This window comes from Sphaeramia orbicularis, chromosome 2 (assembly GCF_902148855.1).
Source record: "Sphaeramia orbicularis chromosome 2, fSphaOr1.1, whole genome shotgun sequence".
Lineage (NCBI taxonomy): Eukaryota > Metazoa > Chordata > Actinopteri > Kurtiformes > Apogonidae > Sphaeramia > Sphaeramia orbicularis.
This window is the reverse complement of record NC_043958.1, coordinates 26,961,877-26,978,946: the sequence shown is the minus strand read 5'-3', so window position 1 is coordinate 26,978,946 and position 17,070 is coordinate 26,961,877. Positions and strand designations below refer to the sequence as shown.

The following is a 17,070-nucleotide window of genomic DNA, read 5'->3' as shown; positions in this document are numbered from 1 at the left end:
TCCACTTAGTGTCTGCTGTTAAAGTGATTTCCAGTAAGTATTTCAATACAGTCAGTATTAAGTAACATGTAGACTCAGGATATTTCTGTATTTGAGCATTTACATGTCAATTACATTTATTACAAATCACCTTTTCCTCTGGCTTTTAGACAGACAGCTAAATTTGACTCCAGAGTAAACATAACATGATTATTCTTCTTCGGTGCAGTTGTTATTTCACTTCATCTTCTAAATTAAATTGTATTTTTCTGATGTTTTAATCTGTGTTGTTTAAAAAAAATCCATAGATTTTTTTTGTCCCTCTTTCCTTTTATCCAAAACGCACCTAAAAAAAACACAGGTTGATGTGGATTTCAATCAGTTTCAGTGGGTGCCAGTTAACCAGACATCCAAAACTTCAGCAATGACAAGCTCCGCCATTAAGGCCGTCTCATCCTCAGCATCTGCTTCATCAGTGGCCTATGAGGCAAGAGACAGTTTTCCTCTCCCTCCCTCAAACCTGATGCAGGTGACACAGGAAGTCACAGAATCCCGAATCTCGCCCCAGCCTCACGAGCAAGCCTCCCAGAATAAGAGCGCCATTAATAAAGAACAGTATTTCAAACACAAGAGTATGGCTGAACTAAAACGCCTCTACAAGCACATAAATCCAGAGGTGCGCAAGAACCTTGAGGCGGAGTTCTTAAACCAGCTCTCTGAGGCCGAATTAAAGCATTTGGAAAGCGAGGAAATGGTGGGAGATGTGCAGCAGGCATGTTATATGTTTGAAAATGAACCTAACAGCCCAAGTAAGTGCTCAAGCCCTGAGTCAGTGGAGTGGGAGGAGATCCTTAAAGGAGAAGTGCAGTCCATGCGTTGGATGTTTGAAAACAAACCACTAGATACGATTAAAAATGACACTCCAGATGAGGTTGAGGTGAGGAATATTGCGCAGCAGGAGATCATTGCTGGCAAAGATGTGCGATACACAGCTTGGATGTTTGAGACTCAGCCCATGGATGCTCTAGGCAACGAGACAGTTGTTGGGACAGAGGTATCACAAAAACAAGAAGATCTTGCAAGAGGAGATGTCCGCACAGCTACTTGGCTTTTTGAGACACAGCCGCTCGATTACCTGAATAAGATCTACCAAGAAGATGAGCAGGACGTAGATAGTGTGGTTGCAAAAGACATCACTGGAGGAGATGTGAAGACAGCCAGATATCTGTTTGAAACCCAGCATCTGGATTCTCTCAGTAAAACAGAAACCATAGAGGAGAGCAGCTTTCTGAGCCTCAAGTCTGAGCTGGAAGAGATAAAAGGCGACGTGAAGACCACCACTCGTATGTTTGAGACCCTCCCAATGTGTGTCATCAGGGGTGATTCAGGTGAGATGTTGGAGATCACCACCATCCGCAGGGAGGAGACTGAAAAAGGAGATGTGAAAACATCACGTTGGATGTTTGAAACTCAGCCTTTGGGTATGATTAACAAAGACCCCACAAATGTTAAACTGATATGTGGTATTTCCATGGAGGATAACATTCAAGGCGGTGTCAATAAAGGTAGATGGCTTTTTGAAACAAAGACTCTGGACACAATTAAGGACGAGGAATGGGAGAGCTCCAGGAAACAAAAAGAGGAAATAATTGGAGCCGATGTAAGGAAGCACTGTGAGGTATTTGAAACCCAGCCGATGGATACTCTGAAAGATAATGCCAATTCCAGACCTTTACCCTCTGAGGAAATCGTAGGAGGTGATGTTCAGTCAGCAAAATATCTATTTGAAACAGTTCCAATGGAAAATCTTAAGGAGCTGCTTGAAGTTGGGAAACTTAAGAAAATGGTTGCATCTGAGGAAGAAAAAGGTGATGTGAGGCATCAAAAGTGGGTCTTTGAAAGCCAGCCACTAGAGAATATAAGGGAGGAGAAGAAGGAGATTACCCGAACGGTGAATATTGAAGCTCTCGATAAAGGAGACGTGACAAACTTTAAAGAAAGGTTTGAAAGTATGGATTTAAGTAAGTGCGAGGCAACACAAAAAATTCAGGTTGAAGGTGTCACAAGTGGGTCAGTGAAATCCAACAAAGTCCTCTTTGAATCCACTCCCATGTATGCTATGCAAGACAGCTCTGGCCATTACCATGAGGTGAGGACGGTGAGGCGTGAGGAGATTGTGAAGGGAGATGTACGCAGTTGCAGATGGATGTTTGAAACACGTCCTATTGATGAGTTTGATGAAAGCATCAATAAGTTCCAGATCATAAAGGGGATATCCAAACAAGAGATTGAGTCAGGGGACGTCAAAACAGCCAAGTGGTTGTTTGAAACTCAACCGCTTGATGCTATTAAATTTTTCAGTAATTTTGAGGATGAAGAACATAAAACTAAAGAAGGCATTGAAATTGAGAGAGGAGATGTAAAAACATGTAGGTGGTTGTTTGAGACTCAGCCAATGGATGTGCTCTATGAAAAGGTTGAGAAGAGTGAAACGGATATGGAGGAAGTGCAAAAAGGAGATGTCAAAACCTGCACTTGGCTCTTTGAAACCCAAACTCTCGACAACATTCGTGATCATACCGAGTCTGAATCTGAGACCATTTTGAAAACTTGCACTGTAAAGCAAGAGGACATCCACGGAAAAGACGTGCGGCTGGCCCGCTTCCTCTTTGAAACGGAGAACCTTGAAAACATCACAGGTGAGGACTCTGGCTCATTCAGGAGAGTTACAGAAATCGACATTCAGTCAGGTGATGTCTCTAGGATGAAGTACATCTTTGAGAATCGCTCTTCTGACATAATGAGCTCCACATCTGACGAAATGATGCAGAGGCTGAAGACGCAGCAGGCTGAAGACATTCAGCGTGGGAATGTGGTTAATTGTACCTGGATGTTTGAGAATCAGCCGATTGATGCCATACGCGATGACACCGTGATGCGGGAAATTCGCACTGTGACTGATGTACAGGGCGGTGATGTCGACAAAGGCCGCTTCATTTTTGAGACGTACTCTCTTGATCAGATTAAAGAAGAATCAACCAAGACAGAAATTTCTAAACTTACAAGCATCTTCAGAAATGAGAAAGAAAAGGGAGATGTGAAGAATTACACAATGATGTTTGAAACTCAGCCGCTTTATGCTATCTGTGACAAAGAAGGCCACTATCATGAAGTAACGACTGTAACAAAGGAAGAAATCATGAGAGGAGATGTGGTGGGAGCTAGATGGCTTTTTGAGACTAAACCTCTGGATACAATTAGAGATTCAGAGGAGGTGTATGTTATTAAGGCTGTAACTGAAGAGGGCATCAATAAAGGAGATGTTAGCTCAGCCAGATGGAGGTTTGAAACGCAACCTCTGGATGAAATTACAGAGGAAATAAAAGTCCGGTCTAAAACAGTTGCAGACATCCAAGGTGGTGATGTGAAGACAAACAAACAGCGATTTGAAACTGATGAAATGTCTCCAAAGTACATCAGGACTGTTAGTGTGAGTGAGATTCAAAAAGGCGATGTCAGATCTGCCACATGGATGTTTGAGACCCGCACAATTGATGAAATTCGTGGCGAAGGAGCCGAATATGATGACATGGAAAAAGTGACAAAAGAAGAAGTGATGAAAGGCGATGTCAAACAGTCTGTGTGGCTCTTTGAGGAGCAGCCTCTAGACAGGATCAAACAGAAAGATGGCGTAGAACCTGTTGTTGAAAAAGAGGCAATTCCACAGGGAGATGTGAAAACAACAACATGGATGTTTGAGACCACCCCTTTCCACAAATTCAACGAAAGCAGTGTGGAAAGGAAAGAAATAATGGGTAAAAGCATCAAAGAGACACTTGAGGAACTTTACTCACAGAAAATGGTCGACTCACAGGGTATTCTCATCGAGGCTGATGAGATCGGTGATGTCCGTATGGCGAAGTACAAACTGATGAACCAGGAAGCGCCACAAATCCAAAAAGAAGAGGTTATCCGTGGGGATCTGAGCAACATCATGATGAACCTCTTAAACCGCAGGGAGACCACTGAAAAGGCTATAACTATTGACAAGGAGGAGCGGGGGAACATCAACACCACAGTGAAGCTGCTATTTAACCAGGAAAAGGGAATCAATGTGGAGAAGGAGGAAATTATTCGAGGTGACATTCAAGAGGCTATAAACAATCTGTTGAAGAATGAGGGTTCCTCCAAGCGTGGCATTCTGATTCAAGAGGATGAGAAAGGAGATGTGAGGATGACTATCTATTCCCTCTTAAATAAAGGAGAGAGAGCTAGTTTAGAGAGAGAGGACATTGTTCAGGGCAACGTTAGCAAAACACTTCATCGTCTTCTTTCTAACTCAGGAGCAGAGGACTCCAAAAAGATACGAGTAGGAGACACCGAAAGAGGCAATGTCAGCTTTTACTCCACATGCATTGAATCTGGGGCCTTGGATTATCTGAGGCAGCTCCAGTATGAACAAGATGAAACCCAAGAGCAGGTGCAAAAAGAATGTATCATAGGTGGTGACATTGAAGAGACTAAACTCTTGCTGCGTAAGAATCAACAGCAAATTGGTCGCACAGTGGCAAAGGATGATATAGTTCCTGGTGACGTGTATAGCATTGTTGAAGTGTTTATGACTGAGCCAACAGTTACCTATAAAAACCTGGAGGAAAAGGATATTGTTAAAGGTGACCTTAGCGCAGCCCTGGATTCACTCACCCAAGCCATCAATCAAAAACTGGTAATAGAGAAGGAGGAGGTGGTGAAAGGAGATTTACCTACTACTTTGAGGTCTCTGGAGGTGGCTCAGCATCAAGCCAAAGAAATGGAAAAGCCCGAAATCGTGAAGGGAGACATCAGAGGTGCTCTTGAGTCACTGGAGAAATCTGCCACTGCGAAAACTGAAGCAACTGTTGAAGATTTAGTACCAGGTGATATCAAAGGGACCCTAAAATCCCTGGAGGAGGCGAAGCAGGCTGTGAAAGAGGTGGAAAAAGAAGAGATTGTCAAAGGAGACATCCACACTGCCATGCAAAGTCTACATGAAGCATCAAGTGAGAAGAAGATTTACCAGCATCAAGTCAGCGAACAAGGGGATGTCAAAGCCACAATCCAGCAGCTGCTGGTGCCGTCAACTTCTCCAAGAATGCAGCGTAGGGGGAGCATTGAAGGAGATGTGAAAACATCCATTAAATCTCTTTACGAAGGGCAAGAGACAACACAAGTGGAAAAAGAGGAGGTAGTGAAAGGAGATGTTCAAGGAGCAATAAAGTGCCTGATGCAAAGAAAACAGTATTCAAATCCAAAACGTATGTATTCTACCAAGAAAACAAAAGTATCCGTGAAAAATCCATTAAGTGTAAAGCAGGCAGAGCATGAATGTGTGCATGAAGCGAGGAGTGAGTGTGTAGCAGTCAATCCAGCCCCCGCTGTGAAAAACCTCTCGGAGAGCAGTGAGTCACAAAAGCACATACAGAGGCAAAACGAAAGCAAATTGGTGAAAACACAGGTAATAACCCAAGAGGACCACTCTGTTATTGTAGCCAAAACAGACAATGCTCCTGGGGCCTCTCAAAAGATGAATATGAAAGAACAGAAGCAGAAAGTACTGCCCCCACAGAAAACACAGGCTCCTAAGACCATTACAATAAAGAATAAACAAATGACTAATAAAGATCAAACAGAGACTAAAGCCACTGATGTGAGTGTGATGAAAGAGGTGCAAAGCTCATCTCAGACAAATGTTTCAAAGAAGCAAATATGTGAAGCAAAGACAGTCAAACAGGTGCAAACCACGGTGACAGAGAAAACTGTCATGCATAAGCAAAATGTAACAGTATCAGAGGAAATGTCCCAAAAGCAAATGGAGGACAAGGCTTTCACACAAAACAAAAACATCAAAAATACGAAGAGTGATTACCGGAACCTTGACATGAGAGGGAAAGGTATGATCAAAAAGGTGAAGCCAGAGATTCACTTCCCCCCTCCTCCCTCTTCCCCACCTCCACCATCAGAGTCTGAGCTCTCTCTTCCTCCACCGCCATCGCCAGTGCTGGAGAGCCCAGCATCCCCCACCTCCCGGCCTTCTATCATGAGGCAAGACAGTGACCTCCTACCCCCACCGCCTCCACCGCCACCTCCCGTGGAATGCATGAAGTCTGAGCCAGACTTTTTCCCCCCTCCTCCTCCCCCTCCTCCACCTCCGCCTGCTGTGGCTGGACAAGACTTCTTACCTCCTCCACCCTCACAGCACGAGCTTAATGCAATGCCTCAGCCTACCCTTGCAAAGCCAGGAAAACCCATCGGCAAGCCGTTATTCAAAGTGCCCAAGCCAGCAGAGCCACAAAAGCCTATACAAGTTAAACCCAAATGGCAGAAAAAGCAAGCGACGCCTCCACCTCCTCCGCCACAGCTGCCTCCAGATCAGGGTAAAAGTGTGACAGCAGAGCAAATGAAAGCAACTAAGGTTCAGGAGGTGAAAAAGATTGAAACAACTCAGGAGATTGAAGCAAGCGAAAAGACTCAGTCAGAATCAACAGCAGTATCTGCAACAAAAGTACCAGATTGTGTCCCAGCTGTAAAACTGATGCCAAAAGAAAGTCCAAAGCCACCTAAAAAAGTGTTTGTTCCTCCCATTAAACTTCCAGCACCCCCTGAACCTTCCCCAGAACCAAAAGCAAGGCCATACGCTCGGAAGTTTAAAACCCCTCTCATGCTTGCAGAGGAAAAATACCGCCAGCAAAAGACAGAAAAAGACGAAAGTGAGAAAAGTACAGTTACGACTCCCACATCTCCTCTAATTAATATACAGTCATCCTCCACTGTAGGTAGTTCTGAGCTTACTGCAGCAAAGAAAGTTGAGAAGGAAGCAGAAGCAACAAAAACAAAGACAGAAGAAGCCAGGACTATTTCTAAAGAGGAAATATCAGCACAAGAAATATCTGCCAAGAAAACTCCCTCCCACATCCCATTGAGTAAACCCTTGATCTCAGTAGTAAATAAAAAATTAACCCCTCCATCCTCAAATGTTCTCTCAGAAAAAAAGCTCTCCTCTGAAAAAACACAAGCCACTGCTGATGTCATTAAAAATAGTCAAACTGCCCCAATGCCCAAAGCTCAGGCTCTTTCTGCTTCTCAGTCTCATCATGAAACCACCAATATTGAAGTCCAGTCATGCTCTAATGTGGTCACTTCTTCCATCACAGAGCAGCAGCAGTTTATTAAGAAATCCAGCACCAGGTCTATTGCTGCCGTACAGAGTGCTGTCCAGGAAAATGTGAATCTTCAAAGCCAGGCCGCGGTCACATTGAAAGCTGAAGATGTAAAGAATATTAATGCGCCTCTGACACAAGAGGGGAAAATGACTCCTTCTCAACCCACTAGAATTCCAAAAGTAACTCCAAGTTTCAAGGTGAAAACATTTAAAATCCCTACGGAGAAGAAAGAGGAGAGATGTGACAGTGTGGGACAAAAGGAGATGATGAAAAGTGAAATGCAGGAGAGGGTGAATCAGGAATCCAAGCAGCTGACATCAGCAAACACCAAGATGACTAAAACAGAAATGAAAGTGAAGGAGAAGAAGGATCAAGTGGCCCCACCTGTACCAGAAGTGGAGGTTCATGTGAAAAAAGGAAAGCAAGTGCACAATAATGAAACCGAAGTGAGACTGTCACCATCAGTTACACTTTTAATGCCCAAGGTGACTAAGATAACAGCAACTCATCAAGGCCAGGGGCATATGTCTGTCTCCCAGAGTCAGCAGAGCATGAAGACAGAGCATGTTCACAGTCAGGAGGAGGTGGTTGTGACTAAGAAGACGCAAGAAGCTATTCATATGCAGAAACAGCAAATAAAGCAGAAGGTAGTAGAGACAGGTAAAATGCAGACAAAAGCAGGAAAATCCAAAGGGGAGCTTAAGGTTAAACTGTCCTGTAAAGATGAGGCTCATTCAGTGGAAATCACAGACTTAGAGAAAAGTAATGTCGTACATAAACTGCTCACTCAAACGAAAGAGCTCGAGGACTCACCAAGCAAAATAGACTCCAACACTGTCATCATGATTATAAGTGAAGTCCCTGACTGGATGATGGGCTCAGATGAGAGGAGGAATTTAAGTGAAATAGCTAAACGCCAAAATAAGAAAAAGCTGAAAGAGATGGTGGTCTATATAAAAAATATTTTTCAAGCAAAGCTCACGTTTTTTGATGAAAAGCTGAAAGTTGTAGGAAAAAAGGAAAAAGTGGAGCCGCCACCACCTTCTCCTCCAGTACCAGCAGCAGCACCACCACCTCCTCCTCCTGCTTCTGTAGCAGCACCACCACCACCTCCCTCTGCTTCTGTGCCAGCACCACCACCACCACCTCCTGCTTCTGTAGCAGCAGCACCACCACCACCACCTCCTGCTTCTGTAGCAGCACCACCACCCCCACCTCCAGCTCCAGCACCACCAGTAGTCCCTCCAAAACCAGACAAGAATGTTTTCAGTACTGCAAAGATATCAAAAATCAGTATTGGCTCAACCAAAACAGAAAAGAAAGTCACTGAAGAGAAAAAAACAGTGCAAGAGAACAAGGATCTGAGTGAGGTAACAAAAGCAGATCACAGAGTGGCCTCTCCGTTGGCGAGCATCCGCACTCCATCGCCCACTTTTATCAGCATTGAGTCAAGGAGGACGGACTCACCCCTCAGAGTGACCCCTTCTCCCCCACCCTACAAATGTGTTGGTACACCCCCGCCGCCTCCTCGCAAGTCATACACCCCCACATCTACCCTCAGCCGGGCCACGCCCTCTCCCACCCTGAGCCGCTCAGAGAAACTGATGAAACTGAGAGATACCACATCCAAACTGTCTCGTGGCATGACCCCACCGCCCCCTATGCCTGTCCTGGAGTTTCTTGTAGCAGAAAGAGCGTCGCCGTTTAGTGACAGGGAGACTCCCACAGAGAGTGAGCAGCTGGTGGATGTCACTGAAATGGTGGACTCCATGATGACTGTGAAAGATAAAAAGTCTTTCTTTGAAGAGGCCCAGAAAGCAGAGGTAAACCGGACCTACATTCGGAAGGACCCCATTGACATCCCTGAACGCCTTGGACCGGATAATGAGGAACCCATTGAGACTGTGACTATAGACCTTCTGAAAGCAGATCTCCCAAGAGTTGACCTAAGTAAACTGGTAAACAAATTTGAATCCCCAAAACCAAAAATTTACACCAGGAAGGACCCTATTGTCATCACAGAGAGGCTGGGGAGCGATACAGAGGATGCAGAAACAGAGCCACACACCCAGAGAACTGACGATATCTCAACATTCAACGTTAAAGCCATAAAGGATGTGTTTGAGACAGGGGAGCACAGTTCTCAAGCAGCACGAGAACTAAGAGAGCAAATTGAGAGAAGAGAACCTGAGTCAATCTACTCTGAGCCAGCGGGTCATTCCGAAACATCAGTCACTGAGCAATTCTGCAGCATTGACAACTTTGGAAACATGACAAGCGAGACTCGGAGCGCGACAGAGATGCACTCTGAAAACTCTGTGACCCGTGGCAGCCCTCCGTCCTATGCCGATGTGGTGAGAGGCCGAGTACCAACGGTGGACGTGCCCGCCGAGGCCTCCACCGAGGAACTGCTGAGAAGCTTCCAGCAGTCGTGGGCGGAGAGCCAAGGAGTTTTCCAGAACCTGGGTTTCAGTGTCACGGAGCAGAGGACTTCTCAGATTGTAACTCGGCAGCAGGAGACTGTCATGACCGGTAAACCTGGATGTGCAGCATGAGGATACTTAACAGGCGTGGCAGTATGATTAATAGGCTTTGTGTGAACACTGCATTGTGTGGAAAAAAGCATTAACCTCTGACATGACTGAACATTGCTCTTTAATTTTAGAAATTCACACTAAGTTTGAGTTTGAGCTTTTACACTTTTCTAAGATTCACAGGTTACACTGTGTTTTGTTTATTTATGCTCCTACTTTGTGAAGTGTGTGTTGTGTGTGCAGTTAGGACAGTTTGTCAGACTACAAAAACAATACTTCAGCTTTTAAAAAATCCAAACAAAACCCCATAGCGCTCACATTTGTAACTAAAATGTCTTTATTTTCATTGCAGATCATATTAAACACAATAAACAAACTTTAATGTATTTCACCAAATTAGAACTTAAGAAATACTTTCCAAACATTAAAAGTAGGTGTGGACACATTTTAGCACTTGCAGAAAATAATCAGAAACATTTTTTGATTCATATTACTTGCCACATTTTTCAAAGTGTTACACTCTCAAGGACATCAGCACCTTTTGAGATGTTATCACCAATATATAACACCTCATATTCTTTGCTGAGAGGTTTTGCTTTGTGACATTCAGACCATGTCACATCAGAAAGGAGGGTTTCAAAGCCAAACATTTCAGTAAAATAAAAAACTTTTGTTGCAGTAAGATTACATCAGCTGTTCCATATATCCTTATGTAAAAATCTACTGTTAACCCACATTTTAAAGCTTTGTTTTTCTTTTTTTTTTTTCTTATCTCTGAATTTAATTCATTGTTGTGTATTGATTTTAATATGACTGCGCCATGATAATATGACATTTTAATGGTTTAAAAACATCATTAATATTAATAGTTTGTTTGAATTCTCTGGTTGAAAGAGCATTTGATATGTACAATAGAGTAATTATACTGTGTTTTATAGATTTAATGGTAATTGCAAAATAACACAAGCTGTTTTAAGAAAATTAATTGCATTTGTAATACTCCTACTAATTACAGTGCATTTTCAGAATTGATTTTCTACAAAGGATCTGCCTGGTGCTGATACTGTGGATTGTTATAGCATTCATTTGTTTGTTGTTAGCTTTTGTATGAAATGAGAGTTAAAGGTTGTTTTTGTCCTTTTTTCAGAGAATTCGAGTTCCAGAGTCCGAACTATGCAGGGCTTGTCGGAAGAGGGTGTACCCCATGGAATCTCTGATCGCAGACAAACAAAACTTTCATAAGAGCTGCTTTCGCTGTGAACACTGCAGAGGCAAATTAAGGTACAGCAAGGCCTCCTCACTAGGCAAACTTTTTTTTCCTCTATGCCAGGGGTGTCAAACTCATTTTAGTTCAGGGGCCACATTCAGCTATATTTGATCTGAAGTGGGCCGAACCAGTAAAATAACTAGAAGCACTCGGAGAGCGCAGACCTCCACCAAGGCTGATCAGTGCCTGCCCCCCCCCCGATCACCACCAAAATTTAATCATTTCTTCCTTATCCCATTTCCAACAAACCCTGAAAATTTCATCAAAATCTGTCCATAACTTTTTGAGTTATGTTGCACACTAACGGACAGACAAACAAACAAACCCTGGCAAAAACATAACCTCCTTGGCGGAGGTAATAACATAATACTATATAAATAATGTCAACTCCAAACTTTTCCAATGTTTTAGAGCGAAAAACGTCAATTTACATTATGAAAAGGTTTACATCTGCAAACTATCCTTTCAAACAATGTGATTAACATGAACAAACTGAAAAAAAATTAGTGTAATTTTAACAATATTCAGCCTCAGTTTATCATTTCCACATGTACATTATAACGTACAGATCACAGTGGATCTACAAATACACAAAACATTTACTAACAGGTAGAATCTGGTTAAAATTGTACATGCTTCTCTTAAGACATTTCAGGTTATTCACATTTCTTGCAAAATTATAGTTTGTTTTAGTGTAAATATATTAAAATATTTACATTTACAAAGAGAAAAATTTGGAGTTGTCATTATTTATATGTTATTATGATAGTATTTTACTGAATCCTGCCCACTGGAGACTGAATTGTTCTGAATGTGGAACCTGAACTAAAAGGATTGTTAATATTTTAGTGTAATTTTTGCATTTCACAAATTCATCCAAGGGCCGAACTGGACCCTGTGGAGGGCCGGATTTGGCCCCTGGGCCGCATGTTTGACACCTGTGCTCTATGCTACTTCAACCTCTTTGTTTCTGTTTTCTTTTATAGCCTTGGCAACTACGCCTCTCTCCATGGACGAATGTACTGCAAGCCACACTACAAGCAACTGTTCAAGTCAAAAGGGAATTATGACGAAGGATTTGGGCAGAAACCACACAAAGAATTATGGAACAATAAGAACCAGCAGAGCTCAGATGAAAAAAATAGAGTAAGGTCCCCCTCACCTGAAAAGAAAATCATGAATTCCAAACCCTCTGCTGCTCAGAGTAGTGTCCCCACCACATTAGGTACAGAGGACAATGCCACAAAAACAGTGGATGAAAACAAAAAGACAGCAAGCAAGATTGCTGTAGTTTGGCCTCCTCAGGCAGAGTCTCCAAAGAAACCCTTCTCTGTTGAGGAGGAGCTGAAGTTGGTGAAGCCCTCATGGCCCCCTAAGGACGATTCAGCACAGGAAAACGATGTTAAACCTTCATTAAAAGAGACTGAAAGTCCCGTTGTGAAAGTACAAAATGGACAGCTGGAAAATGACAAGGTGCAGGAGAGCGTCTGCGTAACAGAGAAAGTGAAATCTGAAGAGACTCCAGCACAGTCTGAGGTTTCGGCATCCTCTGTTGCTGTTACTGAGGCACAAGTGAGTGTTACTCCCACTCAGGAAACAAAAGAGTCGAACGGTGGCACTGAGGCTGCAGCGCAAATGGGCTCAGGGATGGACTCTGAAGAAAAGCCTGGAGTGGAGGTGAAAGAACAAGTTGAAGACAGTGGGGTGGAAAAGAATCAGGAGAAAAGCGTTGAAAGGGTGGAGGAAGTGAAAGTGAATGGACATGATGGACAGACAGAGAATGCAGCAGGTGAAGAGAAAGAGGAGAAAGACAAAGGGAGTAATGATGGCGCAAACAACGGGGAGGCGGTAAAGGTCACGTTAATAGATGAGGAAACGACTGGCGGCCAGGCCCTGAATGCAAACTCCAACAATAACAATAACAACAGCCAGACGTGGGCTGACAATGAAATCCTGTTTGGAGGGCTTAATGAGGATGCGACAAAAGGAAATCAGTCACTCTTTCTGACAGATAGAGATTTTTTCCAAGCCGATCACTGTGAAGAATCAAAATGGATGCCAACTGAAGTGCTGCAATTGGCACAGAGGGATGATGCTTTTGTGCCAGTGGGTGCCAAATGTACTGAAGCCACAGACAGCTATTCAGACACAAATTTCTTTACAGAGACAGGCGAGGGAACGTTCTCTTTCAAAAACGAGGCCACTGAGCCAAAGATTAGCACATCAAGCTTCCTCGAGGACATTTTCGCTGGTCTAAGTACTAGCAGCTCCAGCCTGCTATCTGATTTGAAATCCGACATCTTCAGTCAATCTGCTAGCGAGACGCCTATGGTGTCGGTGCTGGATGACCTTTTGGATTTCGGGATGGAGCCGAGAGATAAAGCAGGAGATGCGAGGGGGAAGGATGACAGCTTTGCCACAAACTACAGCACACACCGAGATGGTACTTCTCTGTGGGCAGACGATGATGACAGCCTGACAGTGGAGGAGCAGATCAAGAGGAACAGATACTATGATGATGATGATGACAGCGATAACTCTTGAATTCAGCCTTTTCAGCAAAATAATGCAGCGGCATTGACCACATGTCATTTCGTATCCATGTCCATGGGGAGATGAACTGCTCGGACTTTTAGTTTTAGTTTTTTGTACTGAGTTTTCAAAGTATATTTCTGCTCTTTTATTCAATATCTAATTGTTTGAAGCTGACTGAACGCACCCGGTGTGCAGAGTGAGTAAACAGAAAGTGGATATTTGTCTTTGAGAATGCATCTCTATATATTTTTGCTGACTTTGAGAAGCTATCTTAACATGGCTGTAGTTTAAAAACAAACTGCATATGTGCATTAATTTCAAACTGTGTTTCCTGGCTTTGAACAAATCGTTGTCTGGTTTCTTTTGAGTCTGAATAAAGAGGTTTTTCATTTCTATTATGTTTCCTGGTTGAAATAAAGCTTCATGAACTCCACAATACATGACTTTTTAATCAGTCAGTGCACTTACAAATGAGAATGGTAGTACACTTAGCTGTATCCTCTTTGTGTGACTGGCCGCTTTGATGAATGGCCTACCTACATAACACCGTCCAGCCAAGATCTCTTCGGTGAAAGGCATATTGATTTTTACTGATAGAGCAGGCCTGTTGTAGCAGTTACAGATTTTTCCATTAGGTGGCTTTTGTCACTTCTGACAGATGTTTTTTTCTTTCCTTCCAGGTTACAGCTTGAACACAGGGTAATTGGTCGCAAGGAAAATGTGGCACAATGTTAATTACGCCGACAAAAAACTGTAGTTTAGTGTCAGTGTGGAAGTGATAGCTTTACAAAGTGTGTTTGGACTACATTGTGCTGACAGTTCCTTTAAGTTAAGGAAGCACTGTTGCTGGTTCAGTAATTCAGCATCCTCTCCTAAAATGCTGTTTGGCAGCTTTTTAATTGGCATTTTTTTCCAGTAATGTTTCCATTGACAGTCCAAAGTAGATAGAGTTTTTGTAGAGTTTAATCCATTTGTTCAGGGGGCAAGGTGAGGTGGGGAGACCCCGTAGAGCCCCTGGCTCCTTACATAGGTTAACAACAAACCACCACAATATCCACAAACTTCTCAAACAATATATTATATTGATTTGGAATGTGTTTTATTCTACTCCAGTACATTACTTTTTTTTTTTTTACTGAGCAAAACATCCTTGTTTTTGGTGGTTCTTGTTTTGCTATATTTACTTCTGCTTCTTAAAAGGTGCAAAGTTTTGTTTTGTTGGGCACTGATCTTATTGGCTGGGATTTTGTCAGTGTATGATGTAACAATACATGTTCTGTCCTCCCATGCCACTCTGAAAAGACTTCTTGCCACCCAAAAATGTTCTATCCCTGTGAACAACAGGTGTCAAACTTGCGGCCCAGGGGCCAAATCCAGCCCACCAAAGGTTTCAATCCTGCCCCTGGGATGAATTTGTGAAATGTAAAAATTACACTGAAGATATTAACAATCAAGGATGTTCAAATAATTTTAGATCATTTCAGTCTAAAGTGGATCAGACCAGTAAAATACTATCATAATCTATAAATAATGAAAACTGTAAATGTGTCTCTTTTAGTGTAAAAACAGTACAGTTACACAAAAATGTTCACATTTACAGTCTAACCTTTTACAAAAAAAATGTGAATATCTAAAATTTCTTAAGAGAAGTATGTGGAATTTTAATAATTTTCTCCCTGTTATTTAATGTATTGTGTATTTGTAGATCCACTGTGATCTCTAAGTTGTGATTCACATGTATAAATGATAAACTAAGGCGTAATATTGCTAACATTGCACTGATTTTACTAAAGAATTTTCAGGTTCATATTTGTTCATGTTATGTTCAAGTACAACATGTAGATGTAAACAATTTAACCCTTTGATGCATGAATTATGAGAACCTTGGCCAAGATATTCATTCTTGAATGTTTTTATTCGTCTTCAGACATGAAAAAAACAATGTGATCGAAATTTTTTTTAATGAACCTATTTTTTTATGGAGTTACAAAAATGTCTACTCAGTTGGACAGCATGCGTTTAATTTTTGAGGCAAAGAAACATGTATTTAAAACATAATATCAGAAAATGATATGCTGTGTGAATACTATACTATACTATACATACCATACATTGTTAATGCAGCTAATCTGATGTCTTCTCACATTTTAGCATATGCTAATACTAGTTAGTACTCACTTCATGGAGATAATATGCAAAAAAAAAACTGTTTAAGAAAACTGTTAATTACAGTCTAATACCAACTATCAATTGATTTACACTCAAACATGTTACTGCAGATGAGGTTTATTAAGAACAACAAAGTTACAGTAATTGTATGAATGTCAGTGTATGGGATGGTGCATTAGTGTCCGCTGTGTTGGCTGATATGGAACTAAAACAACCAAACCCATGAATATACAAGAGAACAGCTGGAGAAGAAGTGTCCACTGGAGTGACGACTGTGCATGAAAGGGTTAATTACAGAATTTACTTTTTTCACTCAAAAGTTCTTGTCCAATTATTTATATTATTTTACTGGTCCGGCCCACTTTAGATCACATTAAGCTGTATGTGGCCCCTGAACTAAAATGAGTTTGACACCCCTGCTGTAAACAATTCCACATTCATTCAGTAAATAAAAAGAACAGAGTACAGCTGGTGATGATACGACGGTTTATGATGAAAATATAGCTTCACCTCTTCGTAAAGTTCTATCTCCTGGAGGTCTGGGGGCTCGGTGGCTTATCTCCTGGGATCATTAAATCTTAATAGTGTTATTTTAATCAAAGCAGGAGATCCAGAGGAGAAGCAGTCAGTCATCCTGCTGATGCCTCCCCTGCAGTTAACTGGGACGTGGGTTTATTTTTTGCTCAGATGCCATCAGATCAGCCAGCCATAACAAACGGCCGTTCTGTTGAACTGAAAGTCAGTCTCTCTTAAACAAAGCAGCATCATCCTCCTCGCTCCCGGGGTCGATTGGCTGCAATCCCTCCCCATCAGGCGGTGCTGATTGGACAGCTCCTCTCCTCCTCTCCTCCTCTCCTCTCTGCCACGCTCCGCGCAGCCGAGGCGCCGCGCAGAGGAGCGATCCGCGCGGTGTGGAGCGGACGATCCGTGCGTCCGAGAACAACTTGTGCGGACGGGACGCGGACAACAACAAGGGTATGTGGTCAGACATGCTTCCAGTGTTGCCTGCTTTTTGTGCCTCCACGTTTTCTGGGGAACTAATGAGTGGAGCTGGCTTTCTCTCTCTCTCTCTCTCTCTCTCTCTCCCGCTACCGGATGGATGCCGTTTTTGGCAGAACCAAATGAGTTGTGCGTCCTCAAGTCCGACATCTGCGTTTTTTGTTTATAGATGCGCTATTTGACCCTGTTTATTACAGGTCATTTGTGCCAAACCGAGTTTTTTTTCTTACTTACATTTTTTTTGTGTTTGGTTATTATTATTATTATTATACGTGCGCTCCCTTCACTGTCCGTGTGTGATTGTGGGATTTAAAACTATTTGTAGGTTCACTTTGGGTGCATTTTGCTCATCACTGATAGACTGTCGTTTTAAGTGCATGCCATCATT

At 42.5% G+C, this 17,070-nt stretch overlaps 2 protein-coding genes across 7 annotated transcripts in view; both read left to right on the top strand.

Annotated features, from left to right (window-relative positions):
- xirp2a (xin actin binding repeat containing 2a) overlaps nt 1-12,099 on the top strand; it is a 72,484-nt gene extending 60,385 nt beyond the window's left edge. For all 3 annotated transcript variants that reach the window (XM_030157956.1, XM_030157948.1, XM_030157966.1), the window contains 3 exons: nt 341-9,710; nt 10,860-10,993; nt 11,966-12,099. In XM_030157956.1, coding sequence (XP_030013816.1) covers nt 341-9,710; nt 10,860-10,954 — 9,465 coding nt within the window. In that variant the 3' untranslated portion in view covers nt 10,955-10,993; nt 11,966-12,099. The remainder of the gene's footprint in view (nt 1-340; nt 9,711-10,859; nt 10,994-11,965) is intronic.
- A 4,420-nt stretch (nt 12,100-16,519) lies between these two features.
- Nucleotides 16,520-17,070, top strand: part of LOC115435550 (beta-1,3-galactosyltransferase 1-like) — a 266,798-nt gene continuing 266,247 nt past the window's right edge. For all 4 annotated transcript variants that reach the window (XM_030158054.1, XM_030158064.1, XM_030158038.1 and 1 more), the window contains exon 1: nt 16,520-16,658. The gene's annotated coding sequence lies outside the window, so the exon portion shown is untranslated. The remainder of the gene's footprint in view (nt 16,659-17,070) is intronic.